Source organism: Gopherus flavomarginatus, chromosome 17 (genome assembly GCF_025201925.1).
Source record: "Gopherus flavomarginatus isolate rGopFla2 chromosome 17, rGopFla2.mat.asm, whole genome shotgun sequence".
In the NCBI taxonomy this organism is placed as follows: Eukaryota; Metazoa; Chordata; order Testudines; family Testudinidae; genus Gopherus; species Gopherus flavomarginatus.
The window spans coordinates 8,387,570-8,404,965 of record NC_066633.1 but is presented as its reverse complement, the minus strand read 5'-3'; the positions used below and the strand labels follow the sequence as shown (position 1 = coordinate 8,404,965).

Sequence of the window (17,396 nt, the reverse complement as noted above, 5' to 3'; positions counted from 1 at the left end):
GACTGCATCTCCTCCTTGCAACTCTCGTGATTTTATTGCTAGTCTCACAATATGCCATGTTTCCCTTAAAGCTCCAGCTTCTGCAATCAGTTGATTGCCTGATAATCTCCAGTTTCATTTTTAAATAGCAGTACATTTCCAGCTCTTGTGGTTGTGAAACAAAGCTTAAAAACTATGAACCCTAAAGGCCTCATCAGCAAATAACAAGAATCTCACATTTATTATTTTAAAACCTCATGATTTTTATAACAATCTCACGATTTTTGAGGACCTGACTCTTGATTTTCAAACACTTGGGGTTGGCCATGCTGCAGCAGGTGGTCAGATGAGATCATAACAATGGTCACTTCTGGACTCATAATCCATGAATCTTCAAGACAGAGATTATATATGCACTATCATCCAGTCAGTCTGATTGGCAGCCAACCTTCGAGTACCCTGCCAATCTAATCAGGCTGATTGGGTACCAATGTAACTGTTTCACTTATGGGTGTGATTGTGTTACTGAAATCATTGTATCAGTATAGTCCCTAGTGTGAATACACATTGGTGTAAACCTGTCTTACACCTGTGTAGCACTAGTTAGGCTAGTGCATAACTTATTTCCTGTAAGAGAAGAGAAAGGAGTCTGCAAGTCTGAGATGCATCGCATTGGTAACAGCTATCCATCAACAGATTAAAATCACTGCTTTTATGTTACGATTGTTATTACCTATGTATACCCAGGAATGTTACTGCTGCCCTGGTTGCACTGAGTTGCATGCCATGTGTGCTGTGCTGTTTCAGCAATCAGGAATGTCCAGCTGTCTGGTTAGAGTGGCATTTGCACACTACAGATGTGTCTCTTGCAGCTCTACCAACTCTCACAATATTTTTCTTAAAGCCCCAATGTAGAGAGGGTTCGTCAGGGTCGTCCCTTTCCGGGGCGGCGGGGAACCACACTGCCTCCCTCAGTCCTTGCACAGCCCCTTGGGGAATCAGTCAGGCCGCAGGAGTCCTGGTTCAAGCCGTCTAGCAGGGGCTGGGCACACACAGGTAACAATTAACAGATAACTAGCCCAGGCCCTGGGTCAGGGAGGGGCAGTAAAGAGCCACAGCTCAGGCCCTTAGGCAAGGGCTGAACAAACCCAGATACCCTTTAGCCGTTAATAAGCCAGGCCCTGGGTCAGGGTGGAGCAGTAAAGAGTCAAGGCTCAGGCCCTCAGGCAGGGGCTGAGCAAACCCAGATAAATAGCACACTAAGACTTCAGGCTCTGAGTGGCCTGGGAGAGGGGGAGAGTGCCACTCATGTAATGGGTGGCAGTGGGGGACACAGGCCCTCCCACTCCACTGCGTCCCAGCCCGGGGCCCTAGCAGCGGCAGAAGACTCACTGCTATGTCAGCGGGGATCCTGACCGCAACACACTGACACAGGTTCTGCCTGTGTTGCAGCCAAACTAGGGTCAGCTGCCCCCAGGCTACTTCCCAACTCCCCTCTGGAGGTACCTGGGTCAAGGTGGGGTCCTCCAGGGGGTTGATCACCATTGGATCCTCAGGTAGCTGGCGAGGGGAAGGCTCGGGGTCTCTTCAGGGTAACTGGCGAGGGGAAGGCTCGGGGTCTCTTCAAGGTAGCTGGCAAGGGGAAAGCTCGGGGTCTCTCCCACATGCTGGTCCGCGTTGAATATCAGCCTATCAGGCCAGTCTCTAGGTCTGTTGCTGGAGTCTCCCCAGCGGGAGCTGGGCCAGAGGTGTCCGGCTTCTCCAGCAGCTGCCTCTTAAATGAGCTCTGGGGTTGAGCTCTTATATTGCCTGTCCTGCCTCTGACCCTCTAGGGGGCAAGCTTAGAGTGCTCTGGCTCCGCCCACTCTCATGTCCGTCCCACTCTGGGGCACCGGGAAACCACACAGCCTCCCTACACCCAACTTCTGGAGTCATGTGAATCTCAGCTTTCAGTCTTAAAAATACATAATCTAGCCCTCAAGACTGTAGAGAAACACTTGAAAATGTGACCCGAGTGAAAAGCAAATAAAAAGCGTCCCAATTTTATTATTTTTAAGTCACATCGGGGCACGAAGGGACTTGCTGCAACACAACCCAGTGCATCAAAACTCCAAGAGACTCTCAGCGGAGTGGGGCTCGTGGTGCCACAAGCAGCACCGTGCACCCTGCAAGGCAACCAGGCTCCCCAAAATATGGAGCGCAATGAACTGCGTAGAGCACAATGGCAACGCCAGGCCCCACACCATGCACAGGGGCAGGGGGCAGCGCCAGGCACCACAGTGCACAGGGGAACGGGGGAGGGCTGGGCCCCACACAGCGCACAAGGGCAATGGGCAGTGCCAGGCCCCACACAGAGGCACAGGGCAGCACCAGGCACCACACAGCGCACAGGGCAGGGTCGGGCACCACACAGTGCATAGGGGCAATGGACAGTGCCAGGCCCCACACAGAGGCACAGGGCAGCACCAGGCACCGCACAGGGCAGGGTCGGGCACCACACAGCACACAGGGCAGGGTCGGGCACCGCACAGTGCACAGGGCAGCACCAGGCACCAGACAGCGCACAGGGGCATGGGGCCGTGCCAGGCACCACACAGCACACAGGGCAGGGTCGGGCACCACACAGCGCACAGGGCAGTGCCAGGCACCACACAGCGCACAGGGCAGCACCAGGCACCGCACAGGGCACGGGGCACGGAGCACACAGGGCAGGGCCGGGCACCAGACAGTGCACAGGGCACGGGGCAGGGCCGGGCCGGGCACCACGGAGCGCACTGGGCAGGGTCGGGCACCGCACAGCGCACAGGGCAGCACCAGGCACAGGGCACAGGGGCATGGGGCAGTGCCAGGCACCACACAGCGCACAGGGCAGGGTCGGGCACCGCACAGCGCACAGGGCAGCACAGGGCACAGGGGCATGGGGCAGTGCCAGGCACCACACAGCACACAGGGCAGGGTCGGGCACCACACAGCGCACAGGGCAGCACCAGGCACCGCACAGGGCACGGGGCACGGAGCACACAGGGCAGGGCCGGGCACCAGACAGTGCACAGGGCACGGGGCAGGGCAGGGCCGGGCACCACGGAGCGCACTGGGCACCGGGCAGGCCACGGGGCAGCGCGAGCCGCAGCGCCCGGGCGGTGGATTGCTCGGCGCTCGTGCGTCTCCCCTGCCCATCGATGCTCTCGGAACTCGCAGCCGCAGCGGTTTCGTGGCGACGGGGAAGCCGAGGCCGGAGCGCGGCGGAGCGCGGCAGGTAGCGGGGGGGGGGGATCGCTCACCCCCCGCAGCAGTGACTGGGGGGTTGGGTTGGGGGTATCGATCACCCCCCCCCACAGTGACTGAGGGGTTGAGGTGGGTGTTGGGGGTCTCGATCACCCCCCCGCAGTGTCTGTGGGGTTGGGTGGGGGGTATCGATCACCCCCTCCCCGCAGTGACTAGGGGGTTGGGGTGGGGGTATCAATCACCCCCCCCGCAGTGACTGGGGGGGCTGGGGGTATCGATCACCCCCCCCACAGTGACTAGGGGGTTGGGGTGGGGGTATCAATCACCCCCCCTCCCGCCGTGACTGGGGGGGCTGGGGGTATCGATCACCCCCCCCACAGTGACTAGGGGGTTGGGGTGGGGGTATCAATCACCCCCCCTCCCGCCGTGACTGGGGGGGCTGGGGGTATCAATCACCCTGCCCCCCCCCCACAGTGACTGAGGGGTTGAGGTGGGTGTTGGGGGTCTCGATCACCCCCCCGCGGTGTCTGTGGGGTTGGGTGGGGGTATCGATCACCCCCCCCGCAGTGACTGGGGGGGCTGGGGGTATCGATCACCCCCCACACACACAGTGACTGGGGGGTGGGGGTTGGAGATATAGCTCATCACCCCAGCAGTAACTAGTGGGGGTCGAAAGCAAAGATCATCACAAAAGGGGCTAAGGGAGTTTGGGGAAGGGAACAACTCACTCCCCTAAAATATTAACAAGGGGACCAAAGTGAGGAAGACTAAAGCATTCCTGAAGCAGACTGAAAAGTACCTGCCGGACCCAGAGCTCTGTGACCGGTGCCTAGAGTGTTCTTTGCTCTGGGTGGGAGGATGTGAGCAGCCCTGTTCTTCACGTCACTCTAGGCTGAAGCTGCACCACAGATTGAACAAAATGAAGGGTGAACCCCGGTGGGAAGCCAGTCTGCAGTGAGAAGGAAAGGCCCATGAATCAGCTTGCGAAGACCTTTACCACTCATTCATGTGCAACAAGGTATTGACACAGCACATTGTACCAGCCATGACTATTTCACTGGGATTTTCCCAGCCGTACCCCCGGCCAAACTGCAACATTTGCTGCTTTTCCATTGAAGAGTCATGATTATTACTAGAGAACACATCTTTGGGAATTGGAAAACTAGAGATAACTTAATCGATGTGCTTCAGATACACTGCACCGACCAGACCCAGCGGGGATCTATTGCCTGGTGCTTTTTAATGAAGTGACTCATGCACACGCCTATCAATAAATCCATTTTAAAGGGTAAAGAAACCAGGCACAAGCAGTGAAATGGGCGCAAGTCTGGACTACGTTGAACTCCTATATCTCTGTTGTTTCACCGTTTAATTAAAATCTCTCTAAGGGGTCCGGATTTTTCTGAGCCAGCCATTAGCCTTTAGGCCTCCGTTTCAGGTTGTTGAGGCTGTCTCTCCATGGACTCCAGTACCAAATGGGGTGTGTGCACAATAAACCTTTGCAAAATGACAGGGCATCATCAATGTACAATCGGTCCTTCAGAAGTCCTAATTTATTACACTGAGAGTAAGCACAAGTCTTCTATGGTGCTGTAACATACAGACGAGTCTGTGTCAGAAGTGTTGTACAGCATGTTATGCATGCTGACCTATATGTCATAAGCCCCAACAGTGCCATAGCTAAGGTAGATTGCCTTTTATCTCAGAGCAGTAGGAGCAGCATTGTACCCTGGCTTATACCTGTGAAGCCCCGATTAAGCCAAGGAATCCACTACAGCGCTTGAGAGCTGGTATGAAACACGTTTAGTCTCCAGTGTCATTCCAGAGTGAATGACAGGCAGAGTAATGAATGGACGGGTGCCACTAGCTGAAAAAGCCTTATCTGAGAGCTATGCCAGGCTTCGTTACAGGGACACTTCGTTGCTCATCTGGCAGCAGCAGCAGCAGAAGTTGGAGACTGTCCCACCTGGTACATACTTGAGTAGAAGCCGGAGTATGTGGTACTCACAGTATGGTAACGAGGCCATCCTGGTACGGGACAAAAACAAACTGGATGTCTCCAGAGACACTGGGCAATCAAAGTTTTGCATGATTATGTAATTTTAAAGGCTTCGTCTCAGAGATCTGTGCATGGCAAACATACATGTGCTAGGCCTCAGGCAAGTTCTAATAAGCATTTTCATTCAAAAGCCACTATTAATATTAATGGCAGGTTTGGTTACATTGTTTCCCATCACTGCTGACTATCAGATAATTGGGATCAACCTACCAAGGTTCAATGTGGTACGAAGAGATGAAGACTGGGGACACCTTACTAGAGGAAAAGGCCAAAATGTTAAATCAAGGGATCAGGCTAAAAAAGAAAAAGACATACTGTCTTCCTTGTGTGTCTAACTGCTTTATGCCTGACCTTCCCTCTGATTGGGTACCAATGTAACTGTTTCACTTATGGGTGTGATTGTGTTACTGAAATCATTGTATCAGTATAGTCCCTAGTGTGAATACACATTGGTGTAAACCTGTCTTACACCTGTGTAGCATATTCCCCTTTCCTTACAAGAATAACTATTCTGGCATAAGCAAGTTTATACCAATATAACAACATCAGAGGCCAGGGGCGGTTTACCATTTTAACTGTACCACTATCATTAGAACAGTACAACTTTTGTGTGGGGACTGGTCCTTAGAAGATTATTAAAACTGAAAGGATGTTTGAAGTTTAAATTTATTTTCACTGTTGATGCCACTGATTTCTGTTACGTATCTCACTGAGACTGACTGATGAAAATAGGCTAGTCAGTTTCACTTGCCAGTCCTTATACACTAGCAAAATTCTGCAATGGCGGCCTTCCAAATGCATCTCAGCAATGTTGGAGTCCGAACTGCTTTCATTTGAAATGATTCTTCAGAATGCTTCTAGTGAGCTTGTTCTGCAAAAATACACAGAACCTTCATTTTGGACGTTTCCTGTCCCCTTTTCATATTTTCCCTATAAATGTTCTCTTACAATCTCAATTCATGATCTGGCAGTTGAGTTGAATAATTTACAGTATTAAGCAGAATAGGGAAAGGATGTACTGAATGAAGTTACATTTGGGCTTTAGAAAGGTCTGGGTAAGGGAGGTGTATAAAGGCAGTTGCTTCTCTCTGATATTACAGTTTAGTATCATGGAGGTACCAATCTGGAGGCATCATTCTGTGAAGTCAATAGGACGACTCACATGAATAATACTCTGCTTAAGTAACAATTGCATGGGTCACATAATAGTTCAAAAGCATATCACCAGAATGATGACTGAATCATCAGATAGGCAAGGATAGATTTAGGAGAGTAATAATGAAGAAAGCTTCTGTTAAACACACACATCGCTTGGTAAGGGTTGAAAGGAAAGAAATGTCTGAAAGAAAACAGGAGTGCTACAGCCATAGGTCAGCTGCAAAAGGGATTTTCTTGTTCAAGCATTCTGTATAGTTGAACCTTAATGCATGTAACAGTTATGCATTTAGCCTTCTTAATGTGTCTCACTCTATTTATGCAGTTCCTATTTCAAACAAAAATAATGGGAGTGTCCATTATAAATAAAGCTAGGAAGGATTGTTTATTTAAGTTTTGACAAACAACTTCTCGTATTTAATTGTAGTTGATATCAATATTTAAAAAATTGTGTCCAGAAATTATTTTTGTCAGTTGTTAAAGTCTAAAGGATTTTTAAAAAAACCAGTCTTCTACATCTGGAAATGAACACTGGGGTCTGGCTCCCAGTTGTGTCTGCCATCGCTACCCTATTGTGTATATTACGGCTTGATCTAGCAGGGCAGGATCAAGCCCATAGAAATCATGGGATTTACATGGCTCATCCAGCACATGCTTAAACTCAAGCATGTGCACAGTCCCGTTGACTTCGGTGGCACTAATCACGTGCCTACAGATAAAATGCCTTAAGTATTTTGCTGGATCAGACCCCTGGACCCCAATTCAGCCAGGTACTTACTGTGGCCCTGGCCCTGATCCAACAAAGCACTCGGGCACCTGCTTAACTGACTTCAGTTGGGCTACCCATCTGCCTAAAGCTATGCATGTTGCAGAATTGGGCCCATTCTCCTGTACTTCTCAGTAGTCATTAGGCTTATTCCAAGAAGTTTTATTTTTAAAACTTTTTAAGCACCTTAAAGTTTCTTAATATACAGAAAAATTCGGTATCCAGCCTTCTCCCAAGCTAAAAATAACACATCCATTCTACTGTGGATGAACTAGTTTTTCTGCACTCAGCACTTACTGTTAGCAAGTGCATTCACTAGATCAAAGTTAGCCCTGATTTGTTTAGCTGTTACTATTTATGCATGTATCCATGACTACTGCAAAATACTGTATGTTCAGAAAGTTTAACTTGGGCCCTGATCCTGCAAACACTTATACATAGACTTTAGTTTACACACGACCTTGGTCTCCTCTGGACTATTCTGGTGGGTAAAGTTAAGCATGTCTACAGGAGCAGACCTTACACGGCACTAAGGGGATGTTGTATTGCTTGCTTTTCTGCACATCCCTCTAAATGTGATTGTATATTTTCTCATTATTTAGTATTAATGTATTCTCAGTAGTCTTGGCAGATTTGGTGGTATGACTAGTATGAACCGAGTTTCTGTAATTATGCAGTGTTGGTGCAGTTATTGTAAATGCATTTGTTGTCTATTGATGTCAATTAAAATGGTTTGAATGTGTCATCTGTACCAGCTGTTTTTTCTTTTTCACATTAACTACCTTAGCCCGTCTGATTATTATTTGTATTACAGCTCAAAATACTGACCAAGGTATTGGGCAGGTAGGTATTTATGCAGATACACCCAGTTGGGGATTGTATTAACTAGGGGTGTCTGATTGCCATCTATTCCTTAACATAAGGATGAGTCTCTCAGAACAGAAATCTGCAGCCGAGGTTACCTGTAGTTAGCTAGTTGTGGGTGAGGCTGGAGTCTCCAGGACAGTGCTGTTGCACAGCTGCTCAGTCTTCATTGCTGATTCAACAGCCCAAAGGTTTTGTGAACTCTTCCTGTGGAGCTTGAGATGGGATTTGATGGGTACCCCTGCTGTCGCTGCTTCTCATGTGCATGAAGGGCTACAGTGAAGATGTCAAAGCGAGTCCACTGAGCTGACAGGGAGCCATATGCTGTCCGTCCTTTCATAGATTCCAAGCCAGAAGGGACCACAGTGATCATCGGGTCTGACCTTCTGTATAACCCAGGCCAGAGAACTTCCCAGAATAATTCCTAGAGCAGATCTTTCAGAAAAAACATCCAATCTTGAATTATGTCCAGTAAGGACCCACAGGGTCCTGCTTACCTTCTAGCTAAACCCCCAGGCAGTCTAACAAGTACAGCTAAGCCTCAGTGGAGCCGCCTGATTGGCTGAGGGGATCAGCATACTTGCTCTTAAGACCAGCAGTAGTAGCAGGGTGCTGTCTGCTCAAAGCATGTGCTACAATGGCGCCTGCTTGTTCCCAGCCCCGCTGCTGCCTTGGATCCAGCCGTGCCTCACTACAGGCAACCCAGCTCTGATTCCTGACATCTGGCCTCTCGCTCCCAGACTGACCTTGGGCTTCAGCTCCTACAACTAGGCACAACTGCCCGCATCCCACTCCCTCACAATTTAAAAATAGCCAGTGATGGAGAATCCACCATGCCTTGGGTAAATTGTTCTGACACCTACTTACCCTCTCTGTTAAAATTTTTTTTACAGTCTGAATTTCTCTAGCTTTAACTTCTAGCTATTGAATCGTATTCTATCTTTATCTGATAGATTGAAGAGCCCATTATCAAATATTTGTTCCCCATGTAGGTACTTACAGACTGTGATCAAGTTCTCTTTAATCTTCTCTTTGTTAAGCTAAATAGCTTGAGCTCCTTGAGTCTATCACTGGTAAGGCAGGTTTTCTGATCCTTTAGTCATTCGCATGGCTCCGGTTTATCAATATCCTTCTTGCACTGTGGACACCAGATCTGAACACGGTATCCAGCAGCAGCAGTCACAGGACAGCCAAATACAGAGGTGAAATAACATCTCTAATTCCTACTTGAGATTCCTCTTGGCCAGCTTGAGGTGCAGTGGCAAAGTGGTTGAGGTGCGTTACGACAATCCAGAAGGTCATGTATTCAAGTCTAGATCAGTTTCACACTGAAAAGCTGCCTCCAGCTCACTCAGCTGCAGCATAGGCACCTGGATCCATAGGGTTGGGGAAGTCAAAAGTGGTTGATGAAAAATGACACACAGTGTAAACCACGTCAGCCTGATGGGCCATCTGTGGCTCAGGGCAGACGTTGCCTTTTCTGGGACAGCACATCCTGTGGAAGTAGCTCTCCTGCAGCAGAAGAGAAAGAGAGAGACGCCATTTAACAATAATAAAACTACAGGAAGAGAGTAAATGTCACATCATTTTTAGTGCTGTCATGTAGGAATGGCTCGTGGCTCTGGGTATCCCTAAGCATCTGACTGCCAGAAATTGAGCGTGGACGAGAGAATGGGTCACTGAAAATTGCCCTGCTCTGTTCATTCTCTCTGAAGCATCTGGTCCCAGCCGCTTTCGGAAAACAGGATACTGGGCTAGATGGACCATTGGTCTGACCCAGTACAGCTATTATTATTTTTAAAGGGGATGGAGATGCAGGAGCAAACCCTCTTGGGGCTCAGCTATCCCTGTCCTTGGGGTATATAGTGCCTGAAAATAAGACCTAAAATAGCCAGCACATGGCAGAAAAATGTGTACCTAGCCAGATCTGACTGAGTTGCCTCTCACAGGCAAACTGCAGTCTTAGCCACTTGAAAGTAGCTCCCAGGTTTCCAATACCAATTGGTCCAGCCTTTAATTAACCCCCTGACTATGCCCAGTGGTGCTGACTGTGCCTCTTACAGGTTATTATTAATAAAACACTTACCTCTCTTGCACCTTTGCTGGTTCACAAGACAGACTGGACCAACCAACTGTTGCTAGAATAGCAATGGCTGCTGCGTAAGTGGGGTCAGTGTTGGTAAAAATTCCAGCATCTGGCATTAGTTTTGGCCAGTTCAAAGTAATTAACTGGTGCCTAACCAGCTGTTAAACCACAGTGAAATTCCTCAGCTTCCCTCTTTTAATATAGCACTTCCCAAGTCAAGATAACAGGCCTGATTCTCATTTAACCTCTGGTCCTTTACCCCTCTATAACTCACTAAAAGTGAGTGCAAATGTACATTGCCAGAATGGCATAACCTTGTCTATGCCTTATGCTCTGTAATTGTTACAGAGATGTAGCTTAGCCAAGATCCTTCAGGTGGGGAACATAATGTTGACCTCACTCACCTACCCCACCGTAACAACTGTCTGCGCCTTGTTTCCACTAGGATTTTACAGCAAGATAGCTAATGTGTGTTAGCAACAACCTTGCTCTTAAAAACCCATCTTTTTGGCAGTGAAGACACAGTCTCAGAATTAGTCATGAAGAGCCAGCTAGTGGATGCAGGTGGGCAGATGGAAAGGGGAAAGTACTGTTCTACCACTTGCAAACGTGTGCAGATGACAGCTGGAATCCAAGCACCTGGGATGAAGCCCTGACCCTATTGTAATCAATGGGAGTTTTGCTATTGACTTGATTGTGACCAGGACTTCTCTCCTGGAGCGCAAAGGGCAGTCATGCAAATATCAGGCACATTAAGTATTTTCTTTTTTTTATTTTTGTTCCCCTGGAAATTTCTTTGGAAGCCGCAGAGAAATGTATCGAGAGCTTTCCATGTCCTACATCGAAGGGTTGGGTCTTGGAGGTATGGAATGTTTAACCAAGAGAGTCGTCCGTTAGACATTTGAGTAAAGAGCTGTCTACAAAAAGCGAAGTTTTAAAACCATCTGAATAAAAATCAGTTCCCTTCTCAGTAAATCAATTTGCATCTCCTTGGTGACCAGGATATCATCTCTCTCTAGTTCTCTGGTCATCCATGGAGTCTTCTAGAAAAACAGGGCAGACGAGACCTGAATTTCTAATGTAAAAACAAAAACAAAAAAAAAAATGAAAAAATTTAAACCAAACCAATGCCCCTTCCCCCAGATTCTTTTCAGGTAAACTTCAAGAACCATGCTGCAGCTTACCTATGCCCCCAATCCTGCAAATAGACCCACACTCCAGGCAGGGCCCCTATTGATTTCAGTGGGAAGGATCCATCTACATGGATCCAGTTGCAGGATTAGGGCCTAAAGTGGGATGGTTGCTGAAAAATAAATCCTGAACAATTAGTTGAGGAAACCATGGAAGCAATAGCCTAGATCACTCCAGCAATATGGCCCTGAGTCAGCAAAGTACTTGAGGCCTGGTCTAGATAGTTTTTGTACCAGTGTGGTTCTTTTTTTAACCAATATAGTTTTACAGTACAATCCATAGTATGAACACGGTTAACCTGGGATACAGGTGCCTTATACTGGTATAGCTTATTCCCTTGCTTGTAGAGGAAACACTATACCAGTAGAAGCACATTTATACCTGTATAACTACGTCCACACTAGGGGGATTATACCACTTTGACCATACTGGCAAATGCAAAGCGGTGCCACTTGCATGTGTAGACAAAGCTGTAAGCACATCCCTATCAAACAAAGCACCGACTACACTGGGATTTATGCATGCTCTTGAAGTTAACCAGAGACATAAGTACTTGGCAATATTACTTAAGTGCTTTGCTGAATCAGGACCTCATATGATTTCAACCATGGTGAAGACCTAGGGGGAAAGAAGGAAACAAGCAATGTATAAAACTTCACACGCACAGGCATTTTTTTTTTATTATGAAAACAAAACAAATGCCCCAGGAGAGGGGTCCATGATTACCAGGAACATCAAAGATTACTTTCTAACTTTTTTTAATTCTGTTGTGTCGAGGCCAGCATTTGCAATAAACAAGCTAAAACTAGTTACATTGACTCATTCTTCAGTAACTGACTTTTACAGGAATATACTAGAAATGGCACTAAAAAGTCTTAAGAAAAAGAGTTACGGTAAATTTGCATGCACATCATACAGAAAAGTAACATTGGTTTTAAATATTAAAAAAAAAAGGAAAAACGGAACAAAACGTACAACAACAAATTGTTTTGGAATTGTTATGCCAGTTATCGGAGCGTAAGCTCTAAAAGGCCCGTGTCAAATCCTAGCTGGTGGGTTGTTTTATTTACTTTTAAAAAATGATTTTTTAAAAAGATATGCAAATACCATTTTTAAAAAATGCATCTAACCATTTTACAAGGATGAGAATGCTGCTAGTGTAATGACCTCCTCCTGCCCTGTATTAATCTCCTATAACTCACAGCCTGCCCACAGTTGCACCATAATAATAATTGCTTGCGTTTTAGAACATGTATTTTTAAAATCCATTACTAAAAAGTTTTTTTTTGTCATGCCCCAACTCCCACCCCTAGTTCCACCCCTAGCCTTAAAAAATATCATTTAAAAAAAGGAAACAAATTAAAAACTGGTCTAAGAGTCCCAAAAGTAGAGAGAAAATTAAATTAGGTAACTGCAGTCTGATTCCACCAACCAGAGAACACTTTAATGCATGTGTGTGTGTGTGTGTGTGTGTAAAAAAGTAGTAACTGGTTATACATATTTTTACATTCTGAATGGAAATCAGTTCTACAATTTCAAACCCTGTTGATAAGGAAAGTTTAAAATCACAGCAATAAAAACACTGAATGTGTTTTGCCTCAACTGTATCTATTCAGTGAAAAAGTTTTAATCAACACATTCGTTTTCTAGGTGAACTAGGGCCTGATCCTTGGGAGGCCGATGTTCTTCAGCTTCCATAGGAGTCTGGGCCTTATGCTGTGACAAGAAATAGGCTTAACCTATGACCATTTTATAAAGCTTTTAAATGATATACTGACACGGGTTGATTAGGGACATGCACATTCTTCTCCTTTCTGCTGTGGGCTCCCCCCACCCCCATTTTCTTACAAGTATCAAACTTATTTTTCTTTACGTGATATAAACACTCTGGGGCAGCTCATCAGCTTGTGTGAATTGCCACCAATGACTATGTCCCTGAGTGAATTTCATATTCATTTAATAGATGTAACCCAGATGCGCATGGGGGAGGATTTCAGTATGAAGGAAATAGCTTATTTCTCAGGATTTTTTTTGCCAGATTGGCATTGAATTGCTCAGATCTATTTAAAACCAAATAGTCCTCAGTTTCTTTTAACACGCATTAAAGGTTAAAACAAAAACAAAAAGTAAAAATGCAAATCCACCCTTCAAAAAGAAAATAAAACCACCAAAAACAACAAAAAAACCACCATAAGCTCTAATTAGATGTATATTACATTTCCTCACAGTAACATTTAAAAATATATTACTAAGGATCTGTTTGGGGGAGAAGTTTTGTTGTTTTTTTAATTTAAACAACGAAGGGCAGTTTTAAAAGAAATATAAGAACTAAAATGGACCTCAGTTTAATGGAAAAGGTAAATTGTTAATTTCGGTAAGATGCTGGATACCCTCATTGATCATTCCATGCAAATGCTTTAGGGCCCAATCCTGCAAGGCCCTGAGCACCTCCTGCAGAAAGGCTGAATATCCCATTGATTTCAAAGTGACTAGAGGCTCTTCAGCAATCTATAGGAGGCATTCAGTGTCTTACAGAATCAGGCTCCATTCCTTTAGCACAACAGGATAATGTGTCCTGGGGCTTTGGCAGATTCTGTGTACAGCTGCTGCTGATTTTGTCATTAAGACACATACACAGAGCCGCTTCAGTTGCATTAGAGTTATGTATGAATAACTCACCATCTTTCCTGAAATGCTGACTGAGGTGACGATGACGTAGTTTGCAGTCAGATGCAAGGGTAAGGCAGCTATTTCATCTCTGATAGTCTATCCTCTAAAAGTCTGTCCAATAAAATGTGGTTACATGGGAATTGAGTGACAATTGAGCCTGGATACAGTAACTTTTGCACCAAAGTGAACATTTTAGAGCAAAGATGCCCCAAAGTGCAAGCCGTGGTGTTCTAGCAACAGGCCCCATGGATTCCCTCACTTTCAAAAAGGAGGTGTGGCCCACTTGGACCACACGTCCCAGCATGCAACATTTTCTCTCCAGCTCTTTGGAAGCTAAACTTGCTGGGAACATTGCATGCTGGGATATGCAGTCCTCATAGGCCACACCGCTGTATTATCAAATGAGGCCAGCTGCAACCTGCACCACTTTATGAGGATAAGGTGCAGCCCGAAGGCTCTTGGCAGTCTGCTAATATGGGCCTCTGCAGGGCAAATGTCAAAGCTTCCCATGATAGAGGCAACGAGGTAGCCTCAGGGAACTGGGGGTCGGATAGGGAAAAGCATAACTGCTGTTAAACTCTGTATATTTTTTTTCTTTACAATAAAAAGTTTTTTAAAAAAAAATCAAGAATTCAATTTACTATACATTTCCGCCCCTCAGATTACAAAGTTTATATTATAGAACTGGGGTTTTCCTAAAATTGGATTAAAAAAAAAACCGAGAAAGATCTTGTGGAAAAATTACAAAGAAGATAAAATAAAAATGTGCTGCATCTGGAAGTCATCTATACCTGTAAGTCTCCAAATTCTGTACAAAAAAAAACAAGAGAAAAGAAGGAACAAAAACAAAACAAAGATTGACTACACAAAACATGATAGAGCACCGACACAGGAAATAATGGACTGTAGCACCTGTAGGTAAAAAGTCCAATACATTTAAATAAGGTCTCAGATTTTTTTTTTTTTTAGACTGGTTCAAACCATTTAAAAAACCTCTGCATTTCTGCTGTTCTTCATAATGCAATTTTCTTAATGTTTCAAATGACCAATGGTGTTAATAAATAAAGTATTTATATATACATGAAATTAGGGACAGTGACAATGGAGTATGTGATGCAGCAGTGCAGGTTTAAACATTAGGCTGGACTCTCAGAGAAAATTGCTGAGCCTTACGAAAAAAAAGTCTTTTTTTTTCTGGTTTTCTGACCCCCTCCCCCTTTTTTTTTTCCTTGAGGTAAAAGTTTCAGTGTTTGGAAACCTGCACCCTGCGAGACACAGAAGTAGCGTTCCCTCCTAGGAGCTCCTTGCTGATACAAAGATAGGATAAAAAACATTCAATCTCCCTCCTCCATTCCATTGGTGATGTGGCCTGGGCTGAAGCTGCAGTGCTCACTTTATCTCCAACCTGTCTATAGCCTCTAATTTGGGAAGGTACTTGTAGCACATCTCTCATTTTGAGCATGTGGGTCGTCTCCTTGATGTCAAGGGGTCTGGCTCGTTAGGGTGGTTGAATATTTTGTGATGAGAAGTTGGAGGTTTTCAGTGACACAAAGTGTCTGTTCTCCTCAAAAAAATGTTGATTTTTGTTGAAAGATTGAACATGTTTTATTTTTTCAACAAAAAATCAAAATTTTTGAGGGGGGCAGGGAATTCTGACCAGCTCTATTGCTCACATGCTTAAAGTTAAGCACATGCTTAAGTACCTTCCTGAATAGGAGCCTTCTTCTCTATCCCCCTCCCCCAAAAGGATACATTTTTAACAATCCACAGTACATGAGTTTTTGTTTTTTTATGTAAAAAGATGATAGCATCTGACATTTTCATCACACTGTAGACTTGGAGATTAAGAATACTAGTGCTAATAACAAATACACCAACTAGTTCAAAAGCTAACATCTTTCAGATACAGTACCATTTTACAGAGATTTCTTTTTTTAAAAATTTTTCCTTGCGTCGTAGTGAGCCAGGTTGGGTGTATTAAAAGGGGGGGAAAAACAAACAAACAAAAAAACACCTGTATACTACACCTTGCAGATTTTTCTATGGATCTCTTGTTAAGAGTTCAAAGTTCTTGTCACATCCAAGCAACCATCTTCAGTTAAAAAATTTAGAGACTTTACGCAAAGTGAACTACTTATCATAAAGTCTAGTCACACGCACACACAAAAAAGATCTTTGACCTATTAAAAGCAAAGAAAAAAATTGGAAGATATCTTTTATAACACTGAATTTAAAAAAAAAATTTAAAAAATGAGAGAAAAAAACCTGACCACCGTGGAACAAGAGTAGTATATTAACCATAGAAGGGAACACTGCAGAGTATTGGTGTGTATGTTGTCCATTTTTTTTTTGTTAAGTGTCTAGTTTATTCTGAATCACTGCTGTCCGAACTGGATCCACTTGAACTGCTGCTTCCGGATTCTGAGGAGCTGCTGCTGCTGAGACGGGAAGGGCCTCCGGATGGAGCCGAGCCAGACTTTTCTAGAGGGAAGTAGGTTGTGCATCATTTATTTGAAAGATATCTGAACTATGAAAGATTTATTCATATACACCCCTCTCTACACTCTTCCCACCCTTGGGTTGAACAGTCATGGGGCTGGTATGGTACAATCCGATAGCTGGGGCAACATCCAAAACCTCTGGAAAATTGGAGAAGGCCTTAAAGTGGAACTGCCCAGGTAGCAAGCTTTTTAAGTGGCCAATTATTTTAATAGCAAATGTTTAATGGAAAAAAACCCAAAACCAAACAACCCACGATAAATACAACTTGAATCTCAGGTTGGTTTCAACTGGACGGCACAAGTACATAGCCCACTCTCAGTGTGCAGGGCCAGAAGCTGGCTAGCACAGCCTCCACCTGGGCAACTTCCACCAGCTGGACTCCAGCTGTTCTTTAAAAGATTCACACCAGTACAGCTAAGAGGAGAATTCAGCCCGTGGATTTTGCTGGGGACTATTCAGTGGGTATTTCCCCCAAGCTCTGGGTTCTGTACATTCTTGGAGAGCCAACCCAGGGAGATGAATAATGTTTGTTGGTAAAATTTTCCTGTAGGAAAAAGGCAGGTTTATCAGATTATCAATACAAAAGTTCTACCCAAGCTGGGCAAGATCTAAGCTTGGAGGCTGTCAAGCCTGTTATTCAGTCTACAGCCTTGTCTACATGAGGAAGTTGCACCAGTTTAACTTAGGCTACATCTACACTATGAGCAAGGGGTGTGAGTCCTCTCCTCATGTAGACACGCTCGCTGTAGCTCTCATTGAGCTATGGTATAACTAGTAGCATAGCTGGGGTAGCATGGCTCACGGCTGCAGAGGTCCAGTTTAGTGGTGCTGAGTATGTACCCACTGGTTTAACACTGGTTTGTACACAGCACTGCTAAGCCATGCTTCCACTGCCATTA

At 45.3% G+C, this 17,396-nt stretch overlaps 2 protein-coding genes and 2 long non-coding RNA genes across 5 annotated transcripts in view; 1 reads left to right on the top strand and 3 right to left on the bottom strand.

Moving 5' to 3' along the window:
* Positions 1–578: 578 nt before the first annotated feature.
* Positions 579–2,317, bottom strand: LOC127036233 (uncharacterized). The gene is made up of 3 exons (XR_007770047.1): positions 1,486–2,317; positions 713–1,021; positions 579–606 (listed from the first exon to the last, which is right to left on the bottom strand). It is a non-coding gene; the product is annotated as an uncharacterized LOC127036233 (long non-coding RNA).
* Positions 2,318–3,156: 839 nt separating this feature from the next.
* On the top strand, positions 3,157–7,927 carry BRD3OS (BRD3 opposite strand). Its single transcript, XM_050926993.1, has 2 exons — positions 3,157–3,235; positions 4,114–7,927. Exon 2 carries the CDS (start codon positions 5,035–5,037, stop codon positions 5,302–5,304), a length of 270 nt encoding a protein of 89 aa, XP_050782950.1. The 5' UTR covers positions 3,157–3,235; positions 4,114–5,034; the 3' UTR covers positions 5,305–7,927.
* Positions 4,112–11,719, bottom strand: LOC127036234 (uncharacterized). Its single transcript, XR_007770048.1, has 3 exons — positions 9,049–11,719; positions 8,147–8,472; positions 4,112–4,153 (listed from the first exon to the last, which is right to left on the bottom strand). It is a non-coding gene; the product is annotated as an uncharacterized LOC127036234 (long non-coding RNA).
* Positions 11,720–11,987: 268 nt separating this feature from the next.
* BRD3 (bromodomain containing 3) overlaps positions 11,988–17,396 on the bottom strand; it is a 53,960-nt gene continuing 48,551 nt past the window's right edge. For both annotated transcript variants that reach the window (XM_050926984.1, XM_050926985.1), the window contains exon 12: positions 11,988–16,476. In XM_050926984.1, the coding sequence (XP_050782941.1) occupies positions 16,361–16,476 (116 nt within the window). In that variant the 3' untranslated portion in view covers positions 11,988–16,360. The remainder of the gene's footprint in view (positions 16,477–17,396) is intronic.